General features: G+C 41.3%; 1 protein-coding gene and 3 long non-coding RNA genes across 4 annotated transcripts; 1 reads left to right on the plus strand and 3 right to left on the minus strand.

Annotated features, from left to right (window-relative positions):
* Nucleotides 1-323: 323 nt before the first annotated feature.
* Nucleotides 324-10,787, minus strand: LOC116681460 (E3 ubiquitin-protein ligase znrf2-like). The gene is given in 6 exon segments (XM_032509626.1): nt 324-1,686; nt 2,680-2,751; nt 2,960-3,023; nt 3,026-3,064; nt 10,525-10,666; nt 10,764-10,787. Coding segments are annotated over 5 exon segments (327 nt in total). The 3' UTR covers nt 324-1,686; nt 2,680-2,693.
* A 6,862-nt stretch (nt 10,788-17,649) lies between these two features.
* LOC116681461 (uncharacterized) lies at nt 17,650-19,715 on the plus strand. Its single transcript, XR_004330019.1, has 4 exons — nt 17,650-17,885; nt 18,187-18,254; nt 19,066-19,109; nt 19,348-19,715. It is a non-coding gene; the product is annotated as an uncharacterized LOC116681461 (long non-coding RNA).
* A 4,441-nt stretch (nt 19,716-24,156) lies between these two features.
* On the minus strand, nt 24,157-25,176 carry LOC116681459 (uncharacterized). Its single transcript, XR_004330018.1, has 4 exons — nt 25,151-25,176; nt 24,950-25,063; nt 24,768-24,869; nt 24,157-24,576 (listed from the first exon to the last, which is right to left on the minus strand). It is a non-coding gene; the product is annotated as an uncharacterized LOC116681459 (long non-coding RNA).
* A 1,423-nt stretch (nt 25,177-26,599) lies between these two features.
* On the minus strand, nt 26,600-27,202 carry LOC116681458 (uncharacterized). The gene is made up of 3 exons (XR_004330017.1): nt 27,182-27,202; nt 26,759-26,991; nt 26,600-26,657 (listed from the first exon to the last, which is right to left on the minus strand). It is a non-coding gene; the product is annotated as an uncharacterized LOC116681458 (long non-coding RNA).
* Nucleotides 27,203-27,938: the final 736 nt, after the last annotated feature.

A 27,938-nucleotide genomic window follows, 5' to 3' on the forward strand; every position in this document is an offset into this window, starting at 1 on the left:
TAGAGCCTGGCTTTATCCAGCTCATGAATATTAATGAGGTCAGACAACATGACGTCAGACTGACCAGCTGTTGTGATTGGTCTGATTTCTCCTCTTATTTCTTTTCAGTGGCTAGAGCTGACAGATGGTGGCCCCCCACCCCCCCACACACACACTAATGTATTTACAATCCGCTCTATGTGTTCCATTTCTATACCCGTGTGTGAGCGTTTGTGTTCATGGCACTGCTCACCTGTTTAAAGGTGGTCATCAGTAAAATGTTTCTTCTGCATCACAAGAATAAAAAGATGACAAATGTGAACTTCGACATTTTTTTTTTTAAATCTGAATGGGAACCAGTTTCATCATATTTGTAACTGTTGACGTATAATCATATACTAGAATTACTACACAGCCTACATTACAGACTACATCACAGACTTTATGAAAACAGAATCTTCCTCCAACAAATTCTCAATCGCTCGTTCGTGTCAAAACGGTTCTTGTTATGAGATCCCATTCATATTATAAAAATTTTATTTTTCATGTTATAGCCACCGACTTATTCCATTTTAAGAACAAACTTCTCTTGTTGTATCACAACATGTTACCATTATTCACAAAATCAACGAATCTCTTTGAAACCGTTTCTTCTTATCACATAAGTGGTTATAAGTAGAAACTTCCCTCCATGGCTATATGTCATCATAACAAGAAAAAACATTTGGTTATAATGCAAAATAGGATCTAGTGGAAACAAGAAAAAGTACTCGTTAGAACGAGCAAATAAACTGAGCTGAACTCTTAATACTGCCGGCTCAGGCTGGTGAGTCAGGGACCCTTTCAGGATCAGGAGCAGGATCCTGATATACCTCTATTCCATGGTATATGATTAAAAAGCACTAATGATGTGTGTGTTTGACATTATTCACAGTTGATTGGCACCATGTTTGCAGCAGCTTCAGTTCTGAAAATGTCCGAGCTGCAGATGCAGACAGATGTTTCCGCTGCTCTCTGTCCCTGGCTTGTCTCTCCTGGACTGTAGAAAGAGATGTCCCGATACCAGGGTCAGAAAAGCCTTCCGTGTCGCCTAAAACCATCGGCAAAGTCCTGGAATTTACGCACCGATCCGATAATGTAGCCACTGTCAAACTGCCACACATCCATATGATGTTAGTAGTACACAGCTGTAAAACCTAATTAAATAGAAGTAGTTTTAACACGCTGGTGTCGGATTGGTACTTGATGTTGGTATCGGAACATCTCTAACTGTAGGATGGCAGATGAGATGAGAAGGTCCCCCAAGTGGATCCAGCTGGCTCTGCTACAGTCCTGTCCTGCTGCGGCTGGCGTAGAAACAACAAGGCACTGGTAGACTGATGCTGCAGGAGGAGGGGGGGGGGGGGGACAGACCTCCTCCAGTGTCCCGGTGTACAATCAGCTGATATCTGGCGTCCCATGGCCAGGAACAAGAGCCCCGCCTGCCGTCACGTCCTGTGGGGTCTGTCGGGCCTGAGACTGAGCGAGGATGTGCAACCCAAACATAACACAAAAAGTCTGTATCCTGAAGATTGCTTTAATGAGATTTGGCACACAGTGGTACTACATTACTGGGTGGGGGGGGGGGGGGAAGATAAACTGATCACAGTGTCCAGCAGTCTTGTGGATCCAAACTTCATTTCAGAGATCCGTCACATTGTCGAGTACCTGGCATCAAACAAGCAACACAGAAGATGAAACCAATCCCACAAAGACCAGCTAGATAAAAACAAAACAATATTCTCTGGGATGGTAGGAAACAGGGGCGGAGCTAGACCGAAGGGGGGGGGGTTCTTATTTACAGCAGCCATATGGAAAATCTTTCAAGCTATTTGATCATACAACGGCTTAAAACCTCTGTACATCATCTCACAGTTGTCCAACTGTCTTCATCATTCTGAAACCAAAATACAACTAATGTGAGGAAGACTTTATCTAAAGTGGCAAAAACTGTCGGAGGTTATTCTTTTCAAGTTTCAGTTTGGCTTAAACAGCATTGGTCATGTTTCCGGGATGCCCCGGAAGATCCGCCGCATGTCCCTTATGTTGGCCGGATGTCCATCCCCGTCCTCTGTCTCTGTGTTGGCGTTTTCAAAGGACTATGGTTACCAGGTCCTCAGATCTCTGCAGGGTAAATCGAGACAGCTAGCTAGACTATCTGTCCAATCTGAGGACTATGGTTACCTGGTCCTCAGGTCTCTGCAGGGTAAATCCAGACAGCTAGCTAGACTATCTGTCCAATCTGAGGACTATGGTTACCTGGTCCTCAGATCTCTGCAGGGGAAATCCAGACAGCTAGCTAGACTATCTGTCCAATCTGAGGACTATGGTTACCTGGTCCTCAGATCTCTGCAGGGTAAATCCAGACAGCTAGCTAGACTATCTGTCCAATCTGAGGACTATGGTTACCTGGTCCTCAGATCTCTGCAGGGTAAATCCAGACAGCTAGCTAGACTATCTGTCCAATCGGAGTTTTCTGTTGACAACTGAAACTACTTCTGAACGTACACATGTTCCACCAAAACAACTTCCTGAGACTGAGGGGTAACTTAAAACCTTAAAGATTCAGGGCTTTGAGAAAAACACTTGGGGCTGGAGCCCCAGAACTCCCCCCCCTCCCCCCCCCCCCCCAAGCTCCGCCCATGCATGGGAACAGTTTACCTGTGCAAAACGCTTCAATCTGATGGATGCTCCGGACATGATCTGTTCACTTCAAACCACTCATCGATACAGCTGGGGGGGGAAAGCAAAGAAGAGATGAGTCACGCAAATGTGTTTTCATAACACATACAGTATTTGAAAGAGCAATGCATATTCCTTATTAATATAAACCATGTGGATATGTCTTTTTAGCACAAGTTGTCTTCTTTATTTTGTTCTGTGCTGAGCTGTGATGCAGCCTAAACACAGCTCCCCCCCCCCGGAAATAAACGGTTCCTACCCTTTGTGGTAGATGCAGAGGCAGGGCAGGCGAGCGATGGTGTCTCCCTGGACCAGCTCCTCCAGCAGATTGCACATTCCCCTGCATCCTTGGCCAAGACGTCCTCTGTGAGACAGCGGACACATCACACCACTGGCATCAGTAAAGATTATATTATAACCAAACACTTCTTCCATTACACCATTCATAACACAACTAAAATAACATGAGATCTTCTCACAATGCCCAATAAGGTTACATAGATATGCTACATGTCTATGTACATATGACCTTCACTTGCCTTCATTCAACTTTAACATGTTTGTGTTTGTGTTAAGAATGTATACAAAAGGTATATTTCTTGAAAGTCACTGTTCCACTGTTATTTACTGCCGATGTCATCTTTGGTCATCATTTTGTTTAACAAAGACTAGCTATGTTTTTATCACCTTTTTTAGAATCCAAATTTAGGGATCTTTGTTCTTTTGTTCAGTTTGATTTGATTTATTAAAAACATTACTTGTGAATAGGTTCCTCAAAAATCCAACATCAAGCTGGATCTACTTTAAATATTATATTTATATATTTATTTTAATAGGACAGCTGAAGATATGAAAAAGGGGGGGGGGGGGGGGGGGAATGACACGTAGCAAAGGACTGCAGGTCGGAGTCGAACCCCGGTCCGCTGCGTCGAGGAGTAAACCCCTTCACAGGGGGCGCCCACACCACCAACCGACCATCCGTGCACCCAGTTTTTGGTTTATCTTCCTCTTTCTCTTTTATTTTAATTGGCTTATGCATTGGAGAGTGCCCATATTAAGTCCCTCCGAGTTTTTTTTTTTTTTAATTTCTCTATAAACACGGAGTGTGTGTGTGTGTGTGTGTGTGTTTTGCACTGGTCCAGCTCTACAGTGGAAGTCAGCGTATGTACCATTAAAGCCATCACCTGCAAAGCACAGTCATTAGAAGTGGCCTTATGCAACAGTGGATTAACCCACATAGGCCTGAAAAGCTAGTTTTATGGGCTGTAGCACATGGCCTGCAGCTCAGCTGAGGGGAAAACATCTTTAATGTATCAACAGCGCCGGTCACACCGGCAGAGACAGACGGAAAGAGACATGACAATCACACTGATGTGTTATGGGAAGTCAACTGGGTCACTCCCCGATGGGAGTCGAGTGCAGATGTGAGCTGAGCATGGGTCACTTTACAACGAGTAGCCTCCGAGATGCTAACGAGAGACTTCTGTAACGTCTGAAGTAGCCTCCGAGATGCTAACGAGAGACCTCTGTAACGTCTGAAGTAGCCTCCGAGATGCTAACGAGAGACTTCTGTATTGTCTGAAGTAGCCTCCGAGATGCTAACGACAGACTTCTGTATTGTCTGAAGTAGCCTCGAGATGCTAACGAGAGACTTCTGTATTGTCTGAAGTAGCCTCCGAGATGCTAACGAGAGACTTCTGTATTGTCTGAAGTAGCCTCCGAGATGCTAACGAGAGACTTCTGTAACGTCTGAAGTAGCCTCTGAAAAGCTAACGAGAGACTTCTGTAACGTCTGAAGTAGCCTCCGAAATGCTAACGAGAGACTTCTGTAACGTCTGAAGTAGCCTCCGAGATGCTAACGAGAGACTTCTGTAACGTCTGAAGTAGCCTCCGAGATGCTAACGAGAGACTTCTGTAACGTCTGAAGTAGCCTCCGAGATGCTAACTAGAGACTTCTGTAACGCCAACACAGTAAAAATGGACCTACTTATCCAAGTTGGTTCACTGTTAGCTACAAGTTAGCATCAAACACAACAAAGGCTGTCACTGGAATGGTGTTCAGAGCTAACGTTAGCAACCAATCAACCATAGATATCTACAACAATTTCCACCTTTTGTTATTGTAATGAGAAAAGTTTATTGTTTCATGGATTTCGCTAATTTCAGTATGACAAGTTATGCTTTAAACCGTTAAAATCTGAGCATTTGAGACTCACATCTGCACTCGACTCACATCGGGGAGGGACAAGCTGGGTGGGCCAAAAAAAGTCTATAACCCAATCAACTGGTGGTGCCTGTGAACAACTTTCATTGGAATGAATGGGGTGCGATCCTGTAATGAGTTTTTCCACCTACCATCAGAAATCAGAAAGGGGTTTATTACCACAGTAAGTCACACCTATGCGTGAATGGTGCATACACACACAATGGCAACAGATACACCATGGTATCAGAAATAGGACTGTACAAAACAAATGCAGTCGCGGTTGCCTTTTAAATGATCCTGCAGACATAAAGCAGGATAATTTGGCTGCCGCTCATGTTGAATTTAACAACAAGTTGAACTATTCAGAGGTTTTTGGGCGGTCCAGTTTAACTCCACCTGTGTTGATGGTGTTTTTTGTCTTCCAAGTTGACTATGAAACTCAGAAGCCAAAGCACTGCTACTTCTGCTACTTGGGCGGAGTGATTAGTGTAACACCAGACAAGCACCGTTACTCTCCACGGGGCTTCCTGTTTGCTTTGAGCAAATCACTCCGCCCAAGTTACAGAAGGAGCAGTGCTTCGGCTTCAGGGAATATAGTTCCCAGTTAGTATACAGTTACAAGATGGCTGCGTCTCGTGTGACCTTATATGTATGGTGTAAATAGAAACATGTTGGCGTTATTTTGACACTTATTGGGAGCAGTAGGCTAGACGGAGCCGGTTACCTCCAGCATCTGTGCTAAGCTAGGCTAGCGGTGGGGGCGCCAGACAGACAGAGTTCACGGAGATGAGAAGGTTATGTATGAATTTATCTAATCTAATCTCTGGGGACACGGTGAATTGGTCGGCGTGTTCCTTAAAGAGTTACTATCATGAATGGAAATCCTAAATCTGTGCATTCAGGCTGAAAATATTGCTGCTGGTTCCTTTATGAGAAACATTTTGGCAACCGTAATAAATAACCGGACGACAGTTAACCCCTGTAAGGACCCGGCAGGAAGGATCAGGGATCAGCAGAGAGCAGCGTTCTGCTGCAGGACTCTGACAGGATCATCAGTCTGTTTCACAGCCGGTTCTAAACCTGAAACGGGGTCAGGACCCACCTCGCCCTCTAGAAGCCAGTTCTATGGAAACACACACAGAGCTGTGCTGTTATGTACACATGACAGCTGCTGTTTGTGTCGGCGTGATGAACCGGCGGCGGATGGATTCAGGGACGGGAGGTTTACGTGTGCGAAAATAATCATTTCAAGGCCGAACCACGAGTGCTGTTGGCTCGAGCGGGTGGTGGGGGGGGGGGTTCACCTGACACTCCCAGTTTCTGCTCTGCTGTCCACCAGCATCATATAGTGGCAATGACCGGTGAGAAGTCTTGGGTGGCAGAAATACATGTTACTCCAGTCTTTCCCATGTAAATAAACAGCCAGTGGGAACCAATAGATAATTTCCAAAAAGAAAAGGCAATTATCCATTGTTTATGTTCTATATTCTTTCTACAACGCACAATCCATTAACTATAGCGACATACTGTAGTGAGTCCATGAACACGGCGGCTGTCTGTGGCTAGTTCACATCTGGAACAACTTGCTAACATGCTGACATATTCTGGACCAGAGAATATTCATTTATTTACCCTAAATGTAGCTCAGCGTGAATTCTATTGAGGAAGACCTAACTATTATCGATGCTCTCCTAAATCAATTCAGCAGTTATCCTAATAAATGTATATTTTATCATGCTGTGATGGTTCTCTAGCCCTATACTGTACATATATATAGAAATATTCGTATAGCGATGTTGTCTAATTGTCAAAGACTTTGTACATTTTATTTGAGCTGTACAATAAATCCTATTTGTCTCTGTTGAATGACTCGCTCTCTGTGCTGTAACGTGGCGTTTTACGTGGAGTGAGCACCACGCCAGACTCCATTTTAAAATTAGCCAGTTACTGTAAATGCTACATTGCTTGTCAGGAAATAACGAGGGAAGCAGAGAGAACGTGAACCAGCTTTAAAAGTGACGGTTTGCTTTTCAAATAATAGATATGTGGTGAATCCAATTCATGCCAACGGGAAGAGAGGTTCATGTGGATTTCGAAAAATGCATGTAAATTGAGAAGAGAATTTAGAGATAGCATCAAACTAGAAGAAACAAACATTGCCCAATGTGATGATGATGGCAAAAAAAGACTTGACAGTTAACATATTGCACAAGCTGCTGTGTGTGTGTGTGTGTGTGTGTGTGTGTGTGTGTGTGTGTGTGTGTGTGTGTGTGTGTGTGTGTGGTGTGTGTGTGTGTGTGTGTGTGTGTGTGTGTGTGTCTTGCCCTCGGCTGCCACACAGGAATTTCTTTTTCTGACATCCAGGTTGGAAAAATACATCTTTACCAAGTCCACCTCTTGAACCTTCTCTTTATCATCAGCAAAGATCAGCGGACTAAACATTCAGCCAGCAGCATCTCGTTTTCAGCCGACCCTGACCTTTTGACTTTCACGGGTAATATCTGCAGCAGGTGACTCATCTATAAATATTAACTCCTTGAGTAACTCAATGACGCATTAAAGCCAAGCTAAGGTTGAATCAGTAATTCTTTGTATTAAACCTATTTATTGGTTAACGGTTAATGATCAAAATCCCTCATGTACTGTAGCCGCTTGCATCTTGCTTCATGTATTTATGTGTCCAACATGTCCCGTGCCATTGCTATGGACATGTCCCCTGATGAGACAAAGTCCTTTCATCTGTCTTTGAATCAGGAGGTTTGGTGTAAAGACAAGCAACACGCTTGATGTTAACTCAGGGGTGTTTGTGGCCATTCTAATAAGATAAACACACACACACACACACACACACAACACACACACACACACACACACACACACACACACACACACACACCACACACACACACACACACACACACACACACACACGCACACACACACACACGCACACACACGCACACACGCACACACGCACACACACACACACACAGAACACAGACACACAGACACACACACACACATATTCAGATCCTTTACCCTAATTGTCCTGGATTGAAAATGTTACTAGTAACTAAAGTAACTGAAGTAACTAGTAACTAAAGTAACTAGTAACTAATGTAATTATTGTTGGAGGTGCTGCCCCCGCGACAGATACCACGGGCGAAGATGGATGGATGGATGGATGGATGGCAGTTATTGTTCATAACTGTGTGGAGATACGTGCTGTGGGTCTAGCTTTGAGGGAGGAGTTGTATAATTTTAATTTTTTTTTTTTTTTTTTCTTTTTAAAGATAATTTTCCGGGCTTTTCCGCTTTTTAATTTTGACAGGACAGGTAGGTGAGAAAGGGGAGAGAGAGGGGGAAGACATGCAGGAAATGGTCCCGGGACCTTGGACCCGTCAGTAGATGTGCGCCTGCTCCACCCACTGAGCCCACCCGGCTCCCAGAGTTGGATAGTTTGATAGTCATTAGCTTCTCCACAGAACTTTCACATTGTTTTGTTGTTTGATCAGTCTGCCACCACTGTTCCTTCTCTGAATGTAAACTTTGTGAAAGACTAAGGTGCACATATTTGGTGGGTGGTTTATGCATTTTTTCTCAAAAAAAAGAAAAAAAAATCAATTTCCCCATAGATTTTGTGTCTCCTTGTGGGATTTTGCCTCTGTGGGTTTTTGAGTCTCTTTGTAGTCTTGTTGTGTCATTTTTGTTTCCTTTGGGGTTTTTTAGGGTCTCTGTGGCCGTCTTTGTGACTCTTTTGTGGTGTCTTTGTATATGGTTTGTGTCCCTTTGTGGAAATATTGCGTTTAATTTTTAAACTATAATTGTTAGAAAAGCTAGCGCCGATATAAACAGATAACACTCAAAAAGCTTCAAGACAGAACTTGCTTAAGAAGTCCCCTGGGGACCAACTACAACCATTAGAAAAGTCTGGAGAGTTCCATTCATTTGCAGGGTTGGGCATCATTTGGATTTTAACAATTCTGATTCCAATTCTTCATTTTGATTCTGGTTCTTATCGATTCCTAATGCCGATTCTTGGAGGGGTGGGGTAAAATGGATCACGTGCTTATTTCACAAATAAGAGGAAATGTTTTTTTGTTTTTTTACAGCTTTTTCAGTGTAAAATAAAGCCAGACTAGAGCGCCGCTTACTGCGCTCCATGGCTGCAACACAAGCACCTGGCTGCTTATGTAAACCAAAACTTGCGCGTATTAAATTGGGAAGTGATGATCAAGTTTGGAACCAAAATCCTCCGAATGATTGCAATAAAGAAATGATTCTACTGCAGGAATCGGTTCTCGATGCCCAACCCTATTCATTTGGTTTAGGTGCTGCACCTAAACCCCTCCAACGAACAGGGAAACCCTGAATTGCATCTTGCACAGTGCCAATTTCTGTGGACGTGCATAGGCTGTAATTAATTATGATGACTCAGCATTGCAGACTCATGATGGACAGTTTGACAAATTAAATCAATAGAGCAGAACCACTAAAGTAGCCTGCAGCCGAGTTGAGGCGGCGGGCTACAGATGTCTGGGGAGGACAGACATCACCTGAGGACATTTATCTGACTTATTATATGTTATATTTTTCCTGTCAATCAAAGGAATAGAGCGATTTGTGAGTTGCTTTTTCTTTAAGTCAACTTACATTAACCCTGTAAAACTGCACTGATCTCATCCACGCCTGTCTCTGATTGGCTCCGTGGTTTTTCCAACCGGGAGGGAACTATTTGAAACGCTGAAAGTCAGAAACGTAGGCAGAAATTCAGAGGTTTGCAATAATGCCGGCACCTCAAGAAATGTTTGAGATCAATTAGAAAACCAGAGATCACGACAGGTTCATGTTTCAACTGTGGAATGTCCCACTGAGAAGAAACTCAAAATACTAAAATGTGTGCTTTCTTTTAGACTAAAAAACAAGTATCACAAGCTCAGATTTGTCACATGAATGCGGTTGTGCAAAAGCAGAGGCGGACTAAGGGGCCATATATATACTTTGATCATTTCACATGTCTCACTGGAATTCATTCTATTGGCAAAACCACAGATGGTATCATGCAGCCTGTGACTGGTAGACCAGCCCATGCTCAGGTCATTGGCTCTGCAGAGCAAAGGACACAGGGGTTTGGTAAAGGAAACCTACTGAGCACACATTGACCATGGTCGTGATGTCATAAAATACATAAGAGTACAGATCACTGATAAATAAAGAAGCTTCTCCTAGGCAACCACAGTGGTAGTCACCAGTTTTGGAAACATTACAGAAAGATTACACAAAACATCCCAGGGAAACAGCCTGCAAACAGAGGATCGAGTTACATAACCAGAAAGCTGTGTGTCTAGTTATTCAGTCATATGAACAGTGATGATCATCTTTAAGACAATAATAAGCCTGTTGGAGGGGGAAGGGGTCATAATTACACATCCTGCATGTATTATTTCTTGACATGTTCATATAGTCCTACTCCTTTTTCTGTGTTTTAGTGCAACAGCGCTGTTTTCGTGTTGCAACATCAAACAGTAAAATATTGCATATGATTAATTTTCTCAGTTGGTTTCCTGACCAGGCTGCGCTGGCCTTCTTTATACTTTATAAAAGAAACAGAGTCCTACCGTTATATGTCACTCTGGGTTTGGTTAAGCACAAGACCAGGTGAAGATCCATGTCGTCTGAGGACACAAACTTGGAGCACACAGGGCACTTGAATCCTGGGAGGAAGAAAGGAAACACAAACAATGAATAAGGGCTGCTTGGCTTTTTGTTTTATCGTTATATGAAATGCACTTTGCGCTTCCCTTGTGTGTACGAAAAGTGCTATATAAATAAAGTTTAAAGTACTGTTAGGGTGTACCGGGAGGTACGCTGTGATTCCCATGCCTAGTTGACAGGTGGAAGGTAAAATATGACCGAGTTATTGGTGGTTATACTACAACAAATAGGATATGTAGCACATCATTGTCCTTAGATTAGCCAAGAAAGCCTGACTGGACACAAACAGCAGTGATGTTATTGTAATAGATAATAATAGAAAAAAACAGCCATTTATTTAGTTCATAATTTGCCAGATTATTATGTTTAAATTATAATCCCTAGGATTCTTATTATATCATACCTGATTAATGAAAGTATTTGTTATTTTTCAACGATTCCCATTCAGAGTATGCATACTGCCATTCCCACACAGGATTTAAAAAGTTGTAGCACTAGTTGGCCGGTCTATAGCGACGACACTGTTTATTGTTTTGTTGCTGCCAGAAATCTACCGGATGTCCATTATTTCCAGCAAGGGGTCCGTCCTCGTCCTCAGATCTCTGCAGGGTAAATCCAGATAGCTAGCTAGACTATCTGTCCAATCTGAGGACTATGGTTACCTGGTCCTCAGATCTCTGCAGGGTAAATCCAGACAGCTAGCTAGACTATCTGTCCAATCTGAGGACTATGGTTACCTGGTTCTCAGATCTCTGCAGGGTAAATCCAGACAGCTAGCTAGACTATCTGTCCAATCTGAGGACTATGGTTACCTGGTCCTCAGATCTCCAGGGCTGCCAACTTTTCCAAAAACCTTGGAGTGAGATTTGAGGGGGGCCGCCCCATATTTTGCCGCGTACAAAGCAATTTCTTTTGGTCTTTATCCTTTAGGGTTTAAATTGGGATTTGGTATATGTGGGTGGATGGGGGACTCCCTAGGGGGGTCTGGGGGTATGCCCCCCCAGGGAAAAAATTTGAAAAATAAACCATTAAATGGCACTTTCTGGAGAGTTTTTTTGCAAAAAAAAATGGAGAAATCAAGTCTTATATGATATGTGCAAAACTGTAGGGTTAGGAGCCTTTGTGTTGTAGTATCAACAGGTTTTAGGGCATTCAGCATTTACATTATTAACTTCTTATGATATAAGAACTGACCCACACAATGTGCCAAACATAATGAACCACATGAAGAGACAGTAGCATATGTCAGCAACAGCTGAGAAGATTTGGGTCTGTGGGGAACAGGTCCAGGGGTCCCTGGTGTAGGGACCAGGGACCCAAAGTTAAATTAATGTTGAGGGATCAACTAAGACCACTGAAATTCTAAAGAATGAGAACCACTGAGTTGCATAAATTCTAATCCTTTAACCTTTGTGCCAATGTTCAGTAATGTTTGGCTGTCATCCTCTGGCCCCACTTACTGTTTTTACTTTTTTGTGAAAATAAAGACTATTTGTTCATTTTAAAAAACATCAAATTAATTATTTACAGTTACATTTAGAGATGCAGAGGTTAGAGATGCACAATAGTGGCCCAACGTTGCAGTATCGTATATATATATATATATATATATATATATATATATATATATATATATATATATATATATATATATATATATATATTATAGTATATATAGGCTAGTATAGCTCAGGTGTGTTTCACCAGATTTCTGCTCATATTTACAACTTTGTGCACATAACTCCTCCCATCTCTGTTGTCCGAGATGTGGAGAGTTGTAATATAGTCTGCTGTGCATGTCATTCCTCCGCTGATATGGTGGATCTCATTCAGACCGTCTGACAGACGCAGAGGCCCATTTGGGTCTCTGGTCTCTGACAGAGTTTAGAGGTGGCCGTACGCTGCTCTTTATCGGAGGTCTACGCATGGATGCAACGCGTCACTGCCCCCAGCAGAGCGAGTCCACTACAATGAACTGAAGTTGCTACACTACCAGCCGCGCTGCTCACCTCCATCTTTACAGAGAGAGTGGACACGAAGCGACGGACGGTCTGTGATAATCAGAGCTCATACCTGAAGCGCCGGACGGGTCTGTAATACTCAGAGCACATAGGCTACCTGAAGCCGGGGAAATGCACCTGGGATGGCTCGTGAAAAAAATGTTCTCATTTTGCGACAATTTGAAAATTCCACAGACAGGGAGCGCTCTTGAACCCCCTCACAGTCTCTGAAAGCACAACTAGTCGATCACAAGTGGCTCAACAGGTAAAAACATAGATAAACTCATCTTTCATAAATTTGACCGACCGGGTTGACACTTCAGCGTGAGAAATCGGGGGTGTGGCGTGTGAGCGTGTGAAACCAGTCAAATGCGTGTGTCTCACGGCCAATGCGTGAGAGTTGGCAGCCCTGGATCTCTGCAGGGTAAATCCAGACAGCTAGCTAGACTATCTGTCCAATCTGAGGACTATGGTTACCTGGTCCTCAGATCTCTGCAGGGTAAATCCCAACACGTTCTCACTCCCAAGTCGTAACATGTGGACGCTTGGTCAGGAACCCTTGGCGTAACATTCAACGTAATGGGCACCCCTCAAAGTAATATTTTAACGTGCAGGGAACTCCTATAGACTTTAATGGAGCCCCGTCCTCGTAAAATATAGACGACAGGGGACCATGACGTTTCAGATCTCGGGGATGACTGGCCCACAATAGGAATAAAAAATAGCATAATAAATGATATGTATATAACATTTAAACACATAGAGAGTGGCAAAATAACAGCTCCTCCATTTTAACAGCCGTTTTTTAGTTTAACGTTGCTCTATAAATAAGGTTTTCGCCAGAAGTTTTGGCGGATATTGCGTCAAACTGACGAGCTATAGGCATTATACACTGTCGATAGTCAAAAAAAAAAAAAAAAAAAAAAAATACACTGTCGATAGTCGATTAATTAATTTATTTTTGTCTTTGCATAGCTTCATTTAAATCTGGTTTAAATGTTTAAATGTTTAAGAAACGCATTTGCCATTATTTCTGCGCTGGCATATTTAGTGTTTTCCTATGTGGATAGCGGTGCCGCCCAACTAGACGGAGCGGCATCCTTGGCGTCTTGCACCGCTCGGAATAGCCGCCGAGCGCGGCGCTTTCAGCTTTGACTTCATTGCCGCTGACCTATCAAGGCGCGACCAATGGCTGAGCCAAGAAGCAATGATGACGTCCCTGCGCTGCTCGTGCATCTATGCCCTGCGCGCCACTCGACGCACAGATCTGCACGCGTTTTCAACTTGGTAAGTAAAATACAGAAGTACAATTATCCCCACCGCTACCTAGTTAGCTCAATAAGTTGTAGTTCAAACCCTTCAACGTGCAGGCTAGCAGTCTAATGGGACGATGAATGATGTAAAGCGTTAATAAAAATACTAGCTAGCTCCAACAAGTGAAACCTACAGTAACGTTAGCAGTAAGGTAACGTTAGCTGCTGTTAGCAAATCAAGTGTTTCTTTATGCCTAGCTTATTGCCACATATAACCTCATAACGGGTACAATCATGGTCTCACCTAAGCACTAACTTTGAAAAGCCATCCCTAACTTTGATTGAAATACTCTAACAGCAGATTAACTGTTTTGACTTTACTATTGTGCTATTCCTGAATTGTCTACAGTAAAATGAACTTGATAAAGCCTGATAAGTTTTCCTACTGCTATTGTCTCTCTTATTCCATCTCAACATGTGCTTAATGTAATTAGCCATAACAGTAGATTTACTAAAATATTGGCCAGATGTGTTGGTGAAGTAGTGGCAGAGAAACAGTAAATATGTTGTTTAGACAGTTACAAAATGCAGTTTGTCTAATATTTGTCAGTAAGTTTATAATCACACAGTGTAATAAATCAGTTACTAGTTCATAGTAAGTTTTTACTATGCTAATTAAGATAATTTTCTCTAAGTTGGCATGGTGGCTTACGGAATTATTTAATTACTTTTTTATAAAGGATAATAATTACAATTCCAGCCACAGATAAATGACATTTTGTTTAAATTAGGCTTTTTGCAATTGCTCAAATTGTATCTTATTTGTGTTTCAAATCAACTTTATTCTTTCTGTACTGAAAGGATTTAAATTAGAGGTTTTTCTGAGTAAATGAATAGAGCTGATGTTACTTAATGCTGCCGTGTACTTTTCTGGTTCAGTAAAACCATGAGCTGTTGTTAACAATTAATGAATCATTTTAATATCACAGTAAAAATAATCCTTATATATTTATTCTCATTTGCAGAAATGACAAAACCCAAAATGAAACCGTGCCCTTCCTGCCAGGCTCCAAACAGGCTCAACAGAAAAACCTGTTTTGCCTGCCTTTTCTGCTTCCCATATAAGCAGAAGCAAAAAAAACAACAGGCAAAAGTAAAAAATACCAACTGGGCCTCATCAATTAAAAAAAACAAAAATAATGGCAAGATCTTAGATGCTGCCCAGTTGTCGGTAAGTTTTCATAGTTCTCAAATTGTAAGACGTTGGCTTCCAGATAATTATATAATTGTCACAGTCGCCAGATGGGAAGGAAAATATAGGTGGGTTATAGGGGTGTATGATATGCCTACAAAATGTTTATTGATTTACCTTTATAGTGTTAGTTGTTGCAATTCATTTTCACTGAAATATATATATATATTTGATGATTTTTGTTGGGGTCTGTACTAGAGTTGGGCGGTAATACAGTATCCCGTGGGGTCTTAAAAATCGTGATGGTATCAGTTTCAATACTGTCATTAAAAAATGCAATGCACTTATATAGGAAACAAGGATTACATATTAAATATAATTTATTTAATGCCTAAAAATGCTTATGTGTGATTGTTATCATGTGACAGTGCAGAGGAGAGAGAGAGGGGGGGAAAGATAGCAAGTGACCTGGTCTGGAAGAAGAACAGGACTTCTGTAGTCTGGCAGCATTTGGGATGCCGCCCTAATGAGAAGGGAGAGGTATTTCAGTATCAGTGTTTGGTTTTCACTTTCTGAATGGTGGAGGCACAAGCCAACAGTTTGGTGATGCCGTCTGACCCTCACGTCTTAATTTTTAGTTAGTCACACTAATACTGTATACCACGGTAAAATAGGGAGGAGGTTTGACATTATAAAAATTTGGATACCACCCAACTCTAGTCTGTACTAAACAAATATAATTATATTATATAAATATATAAATATAATAATATTTGCCAACTTGTTTTCCTAGGCGTCAGTGTAACATGGTATTGCATAATTTCATATGGATATAACATTTTAACTTTAACAAAAAATTGCAGCTCCTAGGATTTGGATATGGCATCTGATCATATTGTAATTAAAATGATGTTTCAGTTAGTTGGGCAACCCTAGGGGGAGATTAAGGCCTGAACACCCAACTGCACAAGGGTCAGCAAATCAGAATGTCTGTTCTGAGTAGCTGTGTATGTCTGTGTGCATGCAGTCAGTGCATAATTGCAAAAGATTTCCTTTGATAAATGAAGATGAACAAAATGATAAACATCCACATTCACATAGACTACATTTACTTGTCAAAAGAAAAAGTGCCGGCATCAGGGCTGCTACGAACCACGATTCTTCAAAGATATTACAGCTCTAGAGATGGTGCTGTTTATTGTGACTAGAACATAAAGTCTGTACCACCATCTCCTGTGATGCTAACCAGAGGATACATATGCCTTTGTTTTTCTTGCAGGTTTTAAAATTGACAGCTCTTGGATACAAGCCAATCCTTTTTCTTGGTCATCAAGACCGCAAGAGCCAGCTAAGTGGTGACATTATACATTTTCTTGAGCCAACAGGGGTTGCTCAAGACATCATAGGAAAGATGAGCAAGCTCTATGAACATCTGCTGAGAAGTAAGTTGTCCTTTGTTTAAGATTAGAAAAAACGGTGCTATGACAAGACAAAGTATACTTTTTCCCCATAGACATGTGACATTCAACCATATACTATTACTAATATCAACATACATTAACGTGCCTTAGTAAAAACTTTAAGACAGCATATTGCAGCACCACAGTGCCTCACCTTATAGAATGCAAGCATCATGTACTAGGCTAAGTCCTTACTGTACTGGCCAAGGTTAGTTAATCTTGGGGAAAATCTGAATGAGAATACTATTGAGTATGATATTAATTGGTAACCCTTGAACAACCTAAATACGTTAAGATATGCTGCTACATAAGCTGCTAAAAAAACTTTAAGTATTTTATATGTATTTTGTGTTTACTAATATTCTACCCAGTTTAATTAATATTTAACATTTAACAATTGCAGAATTATTTGCTCCTGAAGATGTTGCAGGCTCCGCAACTGCACCCATCCCAGTTGTTCCAGAGGAGAAGTCAGCAGCACCAGATGCAGATGGAGAATATGTTCTACATCTGGTGCCCGTGTCACCTTCTCACCCTTCTCAGCCTCCTGCTCTCTCTTCTGCCTCCTCTCAGCCTCCTGCTCTCTCTTCTGCCTCCTTTCAGCCTCCTGCTCTCTCTTCTGCCTCCTCTCAGCCTCCTGCTCTCTCTTCTGCCTCCTTTCAGCCTCCTGCTCTCTCTTCTGCCTCCTCTCAGCCTCCTGCTCTCTCTTCAGCCTCCTCTCAGCCTCCTGCTCTCTCTTCTGCCTCCTCTCAGCCTCCTGCTCTCTCTTCTGCCTCCTTTCAGCCTCCTGCTCTCTCTTCTGCCTCCTCTCAGCCTCCTGCTCTCTCTTCAGCCTCCTCTCAGCCTCCTGCTCTCTCTTCTGCCTCCTTTCAGCCTCCTGCTCTCTCTTCAGCTCCTCTCAGCCTCCTGCTCTCTCTTCTGCCTCCTTTCAGCCTCCTGCTCTCTCTTCTGCCTCCTCTCAGCCTCCTGCTCTCTCTTCTGCCTCCTCTCAGCCTCCTGCTCTCTCTTCTGCCTCCTTTCAGCCTCCTGCTCTCTCTTCTGCCTCCTCTCAGCCTCCTGCTCTCTCTTCTGCCTCCTCTCAGCCTCCTGCTCTCTCTTCAGCCTCCTCTCAGCCTCCTGCTCTCTCTTCTGCCTCCTTTCAGCCTCCTGCTCTCTCTTCTGCCTCCTCTCAGCCTCCTGCTCTCTCTTCTGCCTCCTCTCAGCCTCCTGCTCTCTCTTCTGCCTCATCTCAGCCTCCTGCTCTCTCTTCTGCCTCATCTCAGCCTCCTCCACACACATCGGTCTATGATTCATCTCCCTTTATGCAGCCAGGAGCAGGTGTCACAAGACGACAACAAGCTATTAAACTTAAAATGAAAGGTATTAGCTATAGTAAATAAATTGATATAAAGCTGTCAATGTGCAAAAAGATGAGGTGACCAGAGTCTTAGTTGTTATCAGAGGTTAAAGTGGGATTTGGCAAGTGGGGGAACCTTAACATCAAGTGCAGTTTGGAAAAAAATTTGTATTGATTAGTAACTTAAAACATAATTTGATATGTCAATGTAAGCTTGCTACACTTTTGCTATAGTTTTGCTAAATGGGTAGGATCACTGACCTAAAACTAATCAAGTTTAATACAAACCTTATATATTGCTTTGTTTTATTTGTCATTTTTCAGAATGCAGAAAACACCGTCTACAAAAGATATTCCCTTATGAATGCATCGTTGATAGAAGACTTGTTAATGTAAGTACTTTCCCCATTGTTACTTCTGCTCTTTATGCCTTGGTGCAGTCAATAACAACATCAGGAGAAATCTTGCCTCTACCTGCATCCATCTGCATATAAAGGAAGCCACAATATCACAAACACAGCCGCTGATGATATTTGGAGCCAGAGCCTGCGCAGATCAGGGTTGAGCTTTAGGACCAAGGTCTTGCATATATACCTGACCAACTCAATCACTAGCAGACCTCATCTGTTATAAGGTGAAACACCCTTTCTGTAGCATTCAAAATTACAGAAACCATCTTTGAGAGAAAATGTATGACTTTGATGTCTTTTATGTGTACTTTGATGTTTGGCCCATGTTCCATCTGCTAACATGAGCTATTTTCATATGAACTCAATGTCCTGGAAATCCAGTACAAACATGGCCCAGAGTTTTACTTGCACGCGTGTAGCACACAACAGGACATTGTACAGGACACATACATTTCACCCAGTTAATGTCCAGACATTGTAATGTGGGAATGCAGCTATGAAGGGAGTGTGATTTATGAACTATGGACATTTAGTGCTATGTGTTACACACTTCCACCAGAAATGTAATTCTTTACCATATGGACCCCGACTGATAGTGTTTCAGTATACTCGTAAACAAAGATGTATACTGTAGCGCATACTTCAATACATTTTAGGAAAATGATTAATAATTTGACATATTGAATTATGCTATAGAAGACAACTGTGCTTTTTCAGAAATGTCCTTAAAAAGTTATTACAACCATTACTTCCTTCTTAACTAATTCTAACTTTTGTCTGTCATTTGTTTTAGGGAAAAGAAGAAGTAAAAATAAAGTGGACACCTTGCTCAACATGGTAGGTCCTTTAAACTAGTGTCTTGGACTGGAAACATGTTTATATAGTGACAATACTGTAGTTACAACATCATTATGAATTTGTACATTTGTTAAAGCATGTTCTCAGAAAGACTTTTGTTTATATTGTGGAATTCTGTACATGTAGCATGAAATTAAGACAGAGGACATGTTCCACGTCACAGCTGAGGTTATTCTTTTAACTTTTATTTTGTGTTTTGTCTTTAATTTACGGACAGTGGCAAAGTGTGGGACGACACCTGGGAGCCAGCCAAAGACTATTCATAGAAGAAGCAGTGTTCCTTGTCCTGTGGAAGCTCCAACTTTGTATAATATCAATCTTGTTTTAAGGAACAGTTTTTATGTGACCTTGACTCAGAACGCATCAATAAAACCATTGAACACTGTTGTAAAACATTGCAAACTGAATTGCATCAAACATAATAATAACTAACGATAAAATCAATAGCTCATTTAAACAAAGCGCACAGGAAATGAAAGAGTACATGTGCTTTGGTTTTGATTATGGTCACTAGACAATTCCTGCATTGACCAGGTAAGTAGATGTAGGTAGAGAATACTAGGCCTTGTCCTGAGAGGAATCTAGCGCACAATATATAATGCATCACATGCAGAGCAGGGTCAGTGCACAGCACGTTGGCAGGAATGAACATCTGTAGGGATAGGGCCTTTGGATCAGATGGTAAGACCAGTTCCTCCTGCAACTCAGTATCACAGCAGTTCTTGAAATGCACACTTAATTAAATATATTGTTTTGTGTACAGAGGCCTGTTTATCTGTTTTTTTTCTTAATATCTGCACGTTTTTTAAACTAATGTATTTCAAGATGAAGCATCTTTTGTGGCAACAGCACGGTTCTTTCTGCCAGTCAGGCTGCAGCAGAGAAGCTGTATACAAATTTGCAATTATTAGTATTTTAGCCCAATAACCAATGTTTCAATCAACATTTATTCACAGGTGCTATTGCCATGGAAGCTGGATTGCTTTGTTGTTAATTGCTATTTTTAAAACGCTACATCTATCAACATTTATTTCGATGTTGTCATGGTATGCATTTCTTAATTTTAATAATAACAATTCAGTCTTATCACCGGTGAAATTATAACGGTATGCTGTAAGACAGAAGCGGAGCAGGGCGCATTAAAAGCCGACATCCCGAATATCAGAGAATTGGACAGCTATCAGCAGGTCTTTAACGCTAGTATGGCTTCAATGTTCACATATTTAATCAGAGGTTTTGTCACTAGCAACAACACGTTTCTCAGTTTTGTTGCAGTAAGTTATGAACCGTAATATTATTTTTTTAACAATTAGGTAAGTACTTCGGAAGGGACATAGTACGTACCGCTTGATGACTAGAAAATATACTAATACATAATATTCAAAATATTGATGTTTTTGGCTAACGTTGCATTTGAGGATTCGAACAATAAAGATAATAAAATACAGTTTAATGTATTTGTCTCATGCATTGTTTGCTCGGCCGGCCGCCGGCGGGAATCTGAAATGGAATGAAGCCCATTCACGGCAGACAGCAGAAACACAGGAGCCGAACGAGTCCAGCCACCCAGCCCTAAAGAACTACAAGTACATTGGCTTTATAACATGTTGTAGGGCTCTATAGTGGGAGTTGTAGTTTTTTAAACATATTGGTATATTTCTCATAAGTAGAAGTTGGCATTGTAGAATTTTGGATGCTATAACAACTGGTCCTATGTGTGTAGCCCCTACTATAACAGCTGGTTCTATGTGTAGCCCCTACTATAACAGCTGGTCCTATGTGTGTAGCCCCTACTATAACAGCTGGTCCTGTGTGTGTAGCCCCTACTATAACAGCTCCTGTGTGTGTAGCCCTACTATAACAGCTGGTCCTGTGTGTGTAGCCCCTACTATAACAACCTGTGTGTGTAGCCCCTACTATAACAGCTGGTCCTGTGTGTAGCCCCTACTATAACAGCTGGTCCTGTGTGTGTATAGCCCCTACTATAACAGCTGGTCCTGTGTGTGTAGCCCTGGTCCTGTGTGTGTAGCCCCTACTATAACAGCTGGTCCTATGTGTGTAGCCCCTACTATAACAGCTGGTCCTGTGTGTGTAGCCCCTACTATAACAGCTGGTCCTGTGTGTGTAGCCCCTACTATAACAGCTGGTCCTGTGTGTGTAGCCCTACTATAACAGCTGGTCCTGTGTGTGTAGCCCCTACTATAACAACTGGTCCTGTGTGTATAGCCCCTACTATAACAGCTGGTCCTGTGTGTGTAGCCCCTACTATAACAGCTGGTCCTGTGTGTGTAGCCCACTATAACAGCTGGTCCTATGTGTGTAGCCCCTACTATAACAGCTGGTCCTGTGTGTGTAGCCCCTACTATAAAGCTGGTCCTGTGTGTGTAGCCCCTACTATAACAGCTGGTCCTGTGTGTGTAGCCCCTACTATAACAGCTGGTCCTGTGTGTGTAGCCCCTACTATAACAGCTGGTCCTGTGTGTGTAGCCCCTACTGTAACAGCTGGTCCTGTGTGTGTAGCTCCTTCCATAACAGCTGGTCCTGTGTGTGTGTGTAGTCCCTTCTATAAGTCTTGAAGGAGTTCCCACAGATGCTTTGCACTTGTTGGTCTGCTGCTAGAACTCTGTGTGCTATTCATCTGGTCTCTAATCTGAGCTACTGTTAACTTGTGATTTCTGAGGCTGGTGACTCAGATGAACTTATCCTCAGCAGCAGAGGTGACTCTTGGTCTTTCTTTCCTGGGGCGGTCCTCATGTGAGCCAGTTTCGTTGTAGCACTTGATGGTTTTTGCGACTGCACTTGGGTACACATTCAAAGTTTTTGCAATTTTCCGGACCAACTGCCCTTCATTTCTTAAATTAATGATGGCCACTCGTTTCTCTTCCCTTAGCTGATTGGTTCTGGCCATGATATGAATTGTAACAGTTGTCCAATAGGCTGTTGGCTGTGTATCAACCTGACTTCTGTGCAACACAACTGATGGTCCCAACTCCATTAATAAGGGGGGACCATTTCAGGGACTACCTCATGAAGCTCATTGAGAGAACAGCAAGGGTTTGCAGCGCTATCAAAAAAGCAAAGGGGGGCTACTTTGAAGAACTAGAATATAAGACATGTTTTCACTTATTTCCGCTTTTTTATTAAGTACATAATTCCACATGTGTTCATTCATAGTTCTGATACCTTCAGTGACAATCTACAATGGAAATAGTCCTGAAGATAAAGGAAACTCATTGGAGGACAAGGTGTGTTAAAACATTTGGCCTGTACTGTTCTTACAATTAAAAACAACAAAGAAAGTGATATGTAGCCAGACTGAAGCAAATTGCACAGCGGCTCTTTCACTCTCACTACACTGTCAGTGGCTGCTTATTGGATGAACTGCTAGAATGAAAATCACTCACTACTCACTTTAGGCCTGGGTCAAAATGGGCGGGCCCGGACCTATAATGTCATAGTGTCCTGGATGTAACTTTTGATTTGTAATGTAATCTATTCAGAAATAAATAGACTGTTCTATAATTATAATTTATTCAGTGATCTCTTAAACCTCCTATCACCAAGCCATTTCGGCCTGTCACATTGTTACTTACTGTAGACTCATTTGTCACTCTATCTGCACATTTTGCATCTCAAATTCAAAAGCACAGTTATGGCCATTGTTAGAAGAAGGAAGAGCGCCTCAATCTCTTTTCAGCAGTATAACAAAGTTATAATGGCATAAAACATTAAAAAGTCAAAACTTAAGTTACGTTTCGTTCATAATTTATTAAAAAAACATCATGCAAAACATTTCCATAAGGGAACACATTCATATACAATACAGGAAAAAATGAGTTTTGCCTGTACATTCAAAATAATTATTTACATGTTTAAAACATTACAACAGTGGTGGAATGTAACTAAGTAAATTTACTCCAGTACTGTACTTCACTCGAGATGTTGAGGAACTTGTACTTTATGAGTCTTTTCTTTTTATGTCACTTTCTACTTCTACTCCGCGACATTTCAGAGAAAATATGTTACTTTTTACTCCACTACGTTAGTGTAGTCCAACTGACCCCAAATTGGCCCTAACATTTTGTTTATTTCATTCATAAAATAACAATGTGCAATGTGGTTGTACATCAGTAGCCAACATTAATTATGTCCCCCTTCCATTTAGCACAGATTTTGTTTATTCCTTTACTCCGTGTTTGTTGGCCTACCATTTTCGTTTCCCTTTACTTGTAAAAGAGTATTTTTACAGTGTGGCATTAGTACTTTTAATGAAATAAAGGATATGTATACTTCCACCACTGTTTAACACTAGGCTATGCTTAGTCTTTGTGCTGTGATTTGTAGTCTTAGATTGTTGGCGGTATTTGGGGTAGGTTTAAGATAAAATGTAATCAAATCAGGTGCAATGACATTGTAGTAGTATTTTAGTATTTTTGAAGAGTATTTACATAGCGTCAACATCGGAGTCTGAACTTTCCGAGCTAAAGTCAAATTCATCTGAACTATCTGTAGTGCAAAAAAACTGATTGTCATTTTCTGGGTTAGACAGGACATGCAGGTAGACTTTTCTTGCACGCCTTTGCAGCTCTTTCATTTGCCTCAGCCTTCTGCGGATGAGGCAAGTGACACCCTTCTTCGCATTCTCTGTGAGATGTCCTTAAAAAGGGACAAAATGTGTCACTATACAGGTAAGCAACAAGTCAAAAAAAATTAAACATGACTTTATGAAACGTGATACAAACATTTCAAATAGATGTTCACATTTACCTTGTTGGGTGTTTTCACTCTGATGGAAAGACCACTCAGACAAGACTCTGGCATGGGACTTCAGAGAATCCCAGTGCTGCTTGATCTCTTTGACAAGGATCTTCTTCTCCTCTTGAAGCCTTCGAACTGCCATGACCCTATCAAAGACTTCCTTTTTGTGCTGAAATCAACAGCGCCTGTAACACATACGTGTGTAGATGAGAATGACCACTGCACAAACAATGTAGTTTCAGAGATCATTTCTCTCCCTCACATGCACTACTGTGGTGCCTGTAGAAAAAAATGCTTTCTCGCTTGCAGGCACACAGCTTCCAGAGTCAAACACCATTTTGGAGAGGTTAATGTCTTTTAATGAAATCTTTAACATTTCACATCCAAATAACTTGACATAGCAATAACCCACCTCGTTATTGGGATGAGTTGGTTGTTGAGAAAAGCAAAGAACAGACACAGACAGTGATTCCTTACTTTATAGATACTATAGCACGAACAGAATACATATTATGCGTACCTTCTTGTGTTATTTGCCAAGGCCAGGGATGTTCTGTGTCCAGAATATGATCCATGCAAACTGCTTGCTCGGGTGTTACAAGGCTGTTGTACTTGGCTAGCATGGTCTGCAAAGTGGTCTTTTCTTGCCTTATTTTCCGTCTAATTCTGTGTCGACATTTGTTGCTGTCTGTGAAACGAAAAATAAAAAACACTATCTGTTAATTACATAAGTAAATTACGTTGTTGGAATTACAGCAAATTCACTATCAATATTAAAGTTCATTGTAATGTGGAGAATATACTTGAATCAACAATCAACACTATCGTTTAGAACTTTATGGACTTATGGAAACATTTCAGACTTAAATGTTAAAATACCATTTGTTTTGTAGAGGCGTTGAGATCTTGTTTTTATACTTGATGTGAGGGCCTCAATCTTCTGACACAAAGCCTGTGTCGTGTCTTGGTGGTTTGTTTCTCCTAACAAAAAGTGAATAACACAGCACCAATATAAAAAAAGATTAAATCTTTATGTCAGACAATGTTTAGAATTATCTCACCATCTGCCCAGTCTTTCACATCTTGCACAAATTCCTCCATGTTTTTTCTTGCAGTTGAAGCTTGGCTTTCAGAGTTTCCAGGTCCCCCAACTGGACATTTAGAGCTCTAGAAGTCTAAAATTAATTAGGTAATTATAATCTGTACAGTATATATCACAGAAACTTGAGCCATGACAATGTTTTTACACACTTTTAATCTACCTTATGGTATCTTTGGGAAAGAGAATTGCCAGGTTTTGAAACTTCTGCTGGTTCCATCTCATGGAGAGGAGTGTAAGCATGTCATTGCGTCCTGCAAGGGCACAGAGATTTGTTCTGCAAGAATATCCTTTTAATTAAATGTAATTTCTTCTATAAATAAAAGGTACAATTATATGGTACCTGCTTTTGACATGTGCTTTGTAGTGACCGCTATTCTGGAGAGAAACGCATTACACTGCTCTACTTCCTCCCCTAATGTCGAACCAGCCCCATCTTGGTTGGCTCCACTCCATTTTACCTGGACAGAGGGACACAAACTGAATATCAAGGGCATTCAGTAAAAACAACCAAATACATTCAGCAAGTCCCAAAAGCCCCCTTGAATTCAACTAAAGCCTAATCAAAATTCAAACTGACACAATATGCAAGAAAAAAAAAAAAAACATTCTGTACATACACAAACACAGAAATACTACTGTGTTACTGTGGTATATAATTGTTATTTCTTATCACTTTGGGGATTTTATGTCATTGTATAAGAATATTGTGCACTACACCAACCTCACATTTGAAGTCATGGGCTTTAGCATGCAAAACCGACAGGAAGGGCCTCATGTTTTGAAGAGACTGGAGCTCTGGACAGTCCAAACAAACTCTCTGTAGGTAGGGCCAGTATTTACATGCAACATCCATACAGAAGAAGGTTATGTCGTGCTTGGGCGCAAGCTGGTTCTGTAAGAACATGGGGTATGCATATATTTCACCCCTAAACATATTAAGGGCAGACAGCAAGACACCGTGCCTGCAAACTGCCAGCTCCAGTCCTTCCTCATCCACCTTACTCCTAGATCTGCAGGAAGTCTCTCGGGCTGCCAACCACTCCCCACCACAAATGCCTTTTCCAGTGACCTACATTGTAGAATATCATAATTGACAAATGATCTTGTCAACAGTCATTGTAGAGAACAATTCTAAATAATTTTTTGTGGGCAAGAAACAAATTAGCATTAATGGCTTTTTTTTTAAATTCAAGTATACAGGTAGATATCACAATACATGACAATATTGATAGACTATGACTTATTATGTCATTGACTTTAAATATTCAGATAGAAGTGCAATTACATGTTTGTTTTGGTGTGTACTTGGTCCACAAATCTGGTCACATCTTCATCATTAGCAATGAAGACACCATCAAAGATCGGCCGCTCCTCTGATCTAAAAAACAAAACAGAGTTAACATTTTAGGATATAGTGTAGTAAAGGTTGTACAATACATAAATGTCAATTTTACCGGTCATTAATACACATGTGCTAATAAGTAAATACCGTGCTGTACTCTTGAAACGATAAAGCTTGCGGTTTCCGTCAACCGAGACGGCAAGCATTGCTGGAGTGCAGGCAGGACAGCTAAATTGCTCCTCTTTGCAAATGGCATCAACTTCATATGAACAGCAGCCCATTCAAAAAAGCTTTTCTGAAAGCTGTCAGATGAGAGCTTTCCAGTCTATTAAAAAAAACAACAGCACAAAACAATTCGAAAAAGAACTTCTAATATCAAACATAAAAAAATGTAGGATGCTGCAGAATAAAGAAAGAAATACTGACACGGCCAAAGCGAACAGTCCGCTTCTCAAGCATTCGTAGAAATGCCTGACAGGACATTCCAGGTGATGCCATCTTCATGCTCTCAAAAGTAAAAAATAAGTCTTCCTCATAAACTGTCGCAAAATTGAGGGTGGCGGGCCAGTAGCCACTTTGTATAAGGTCATCCACTTCTGCAGTCCAAGTAGCCTGGCATCCCTCGCAGCTTAGCTCTGGCATGTTGAGATCATACCGTCCTACAAAGTAACATTTACCTCCACTGTAATGTTATGACTGTCAAACTTAGAATTCCATGTTGTATGCATCATATATAAAGCTTGGTGACTTGGCACTGATGTGCACATTTCTTTAAGATATTACATTATTGTGTCTGTTGAATATGAATCTTTTTTTTGACTGGACAAAAGGAAATCTTCACATAATTACCATTTATTGTGACCAAAGCAATGCCTTTCCTTGGATGACCCTCAATGCCTCTGGGTGGACAGCGACAGATTTGGACAGGCATCTCAATAGGCAAAAGCCGTACTAAAAAACATTACACAAATCGGTTTGGATAATTCATCTTTAGCGACAATTAGACATACAGAATAAACACTCTCACAAAAAAGTCCATAACTTACCACAGTGTGTAACAGCATTATCCACAACGCAACTGGTTGGAGGCAATGGCTGAAAGAAACCAGCACACATAGCATCCCGGTTGTGAAGGATGTAGGTTTTGTTGTGCCGGCTGATGTCGCATTCAGCGCAGAGGAATGGACATGGTAAGCAGTCTCTGCATCTGACAGCTGCACAGTTGATCCCACATTGACTGCAGATTTTTGTTTCCACGTTCCCCTGTGCCAGCATGCTATTTACAAGGTAAGGTCTCTTTGCCCTCCATCTCTCAAAAAAGAGAGCGTTACGAGTGCTCCAATCCAAAGAAGCCAGAGGAGCTCCCTGGTCAACTGCAGCTTCTTGTATCTCATCATCAGAGACACTCAAGGAGTACTGTAGATCTTGCACAAGACATTCTGTTACAATTGTAAAAATTGTAAAAGTACATAAGAATTAAAAAAAAATACAGTTTCACAATGGTTTTGCTCATCGTTTCATTGCAAAAAAAACAGCATACAAACGGAAAATCTTAATTAAGGGACAATTATCCTACCATAAAACTTTTCTGGAGACTTTATTTTAA

This window comes from Etheostoma spectabile, unplaced genomic scaffold, assembly GCF_008692095.1.
Source record: "Etheostoma spectabile isolate EspeVRDwgs_2016 unplaced genomic scaffold, UIUC_Espe_1.0 scaffold00018628, whole genome shotgun sequence".
In the NCBI taxonomy this organism is placed as follows: domain Eukaryota; kingdom Metazoa; phylum Chordata; class Actinopteri; order Perciformes; family Percidae; genus Etheostoma; species Etheostoma spectabile.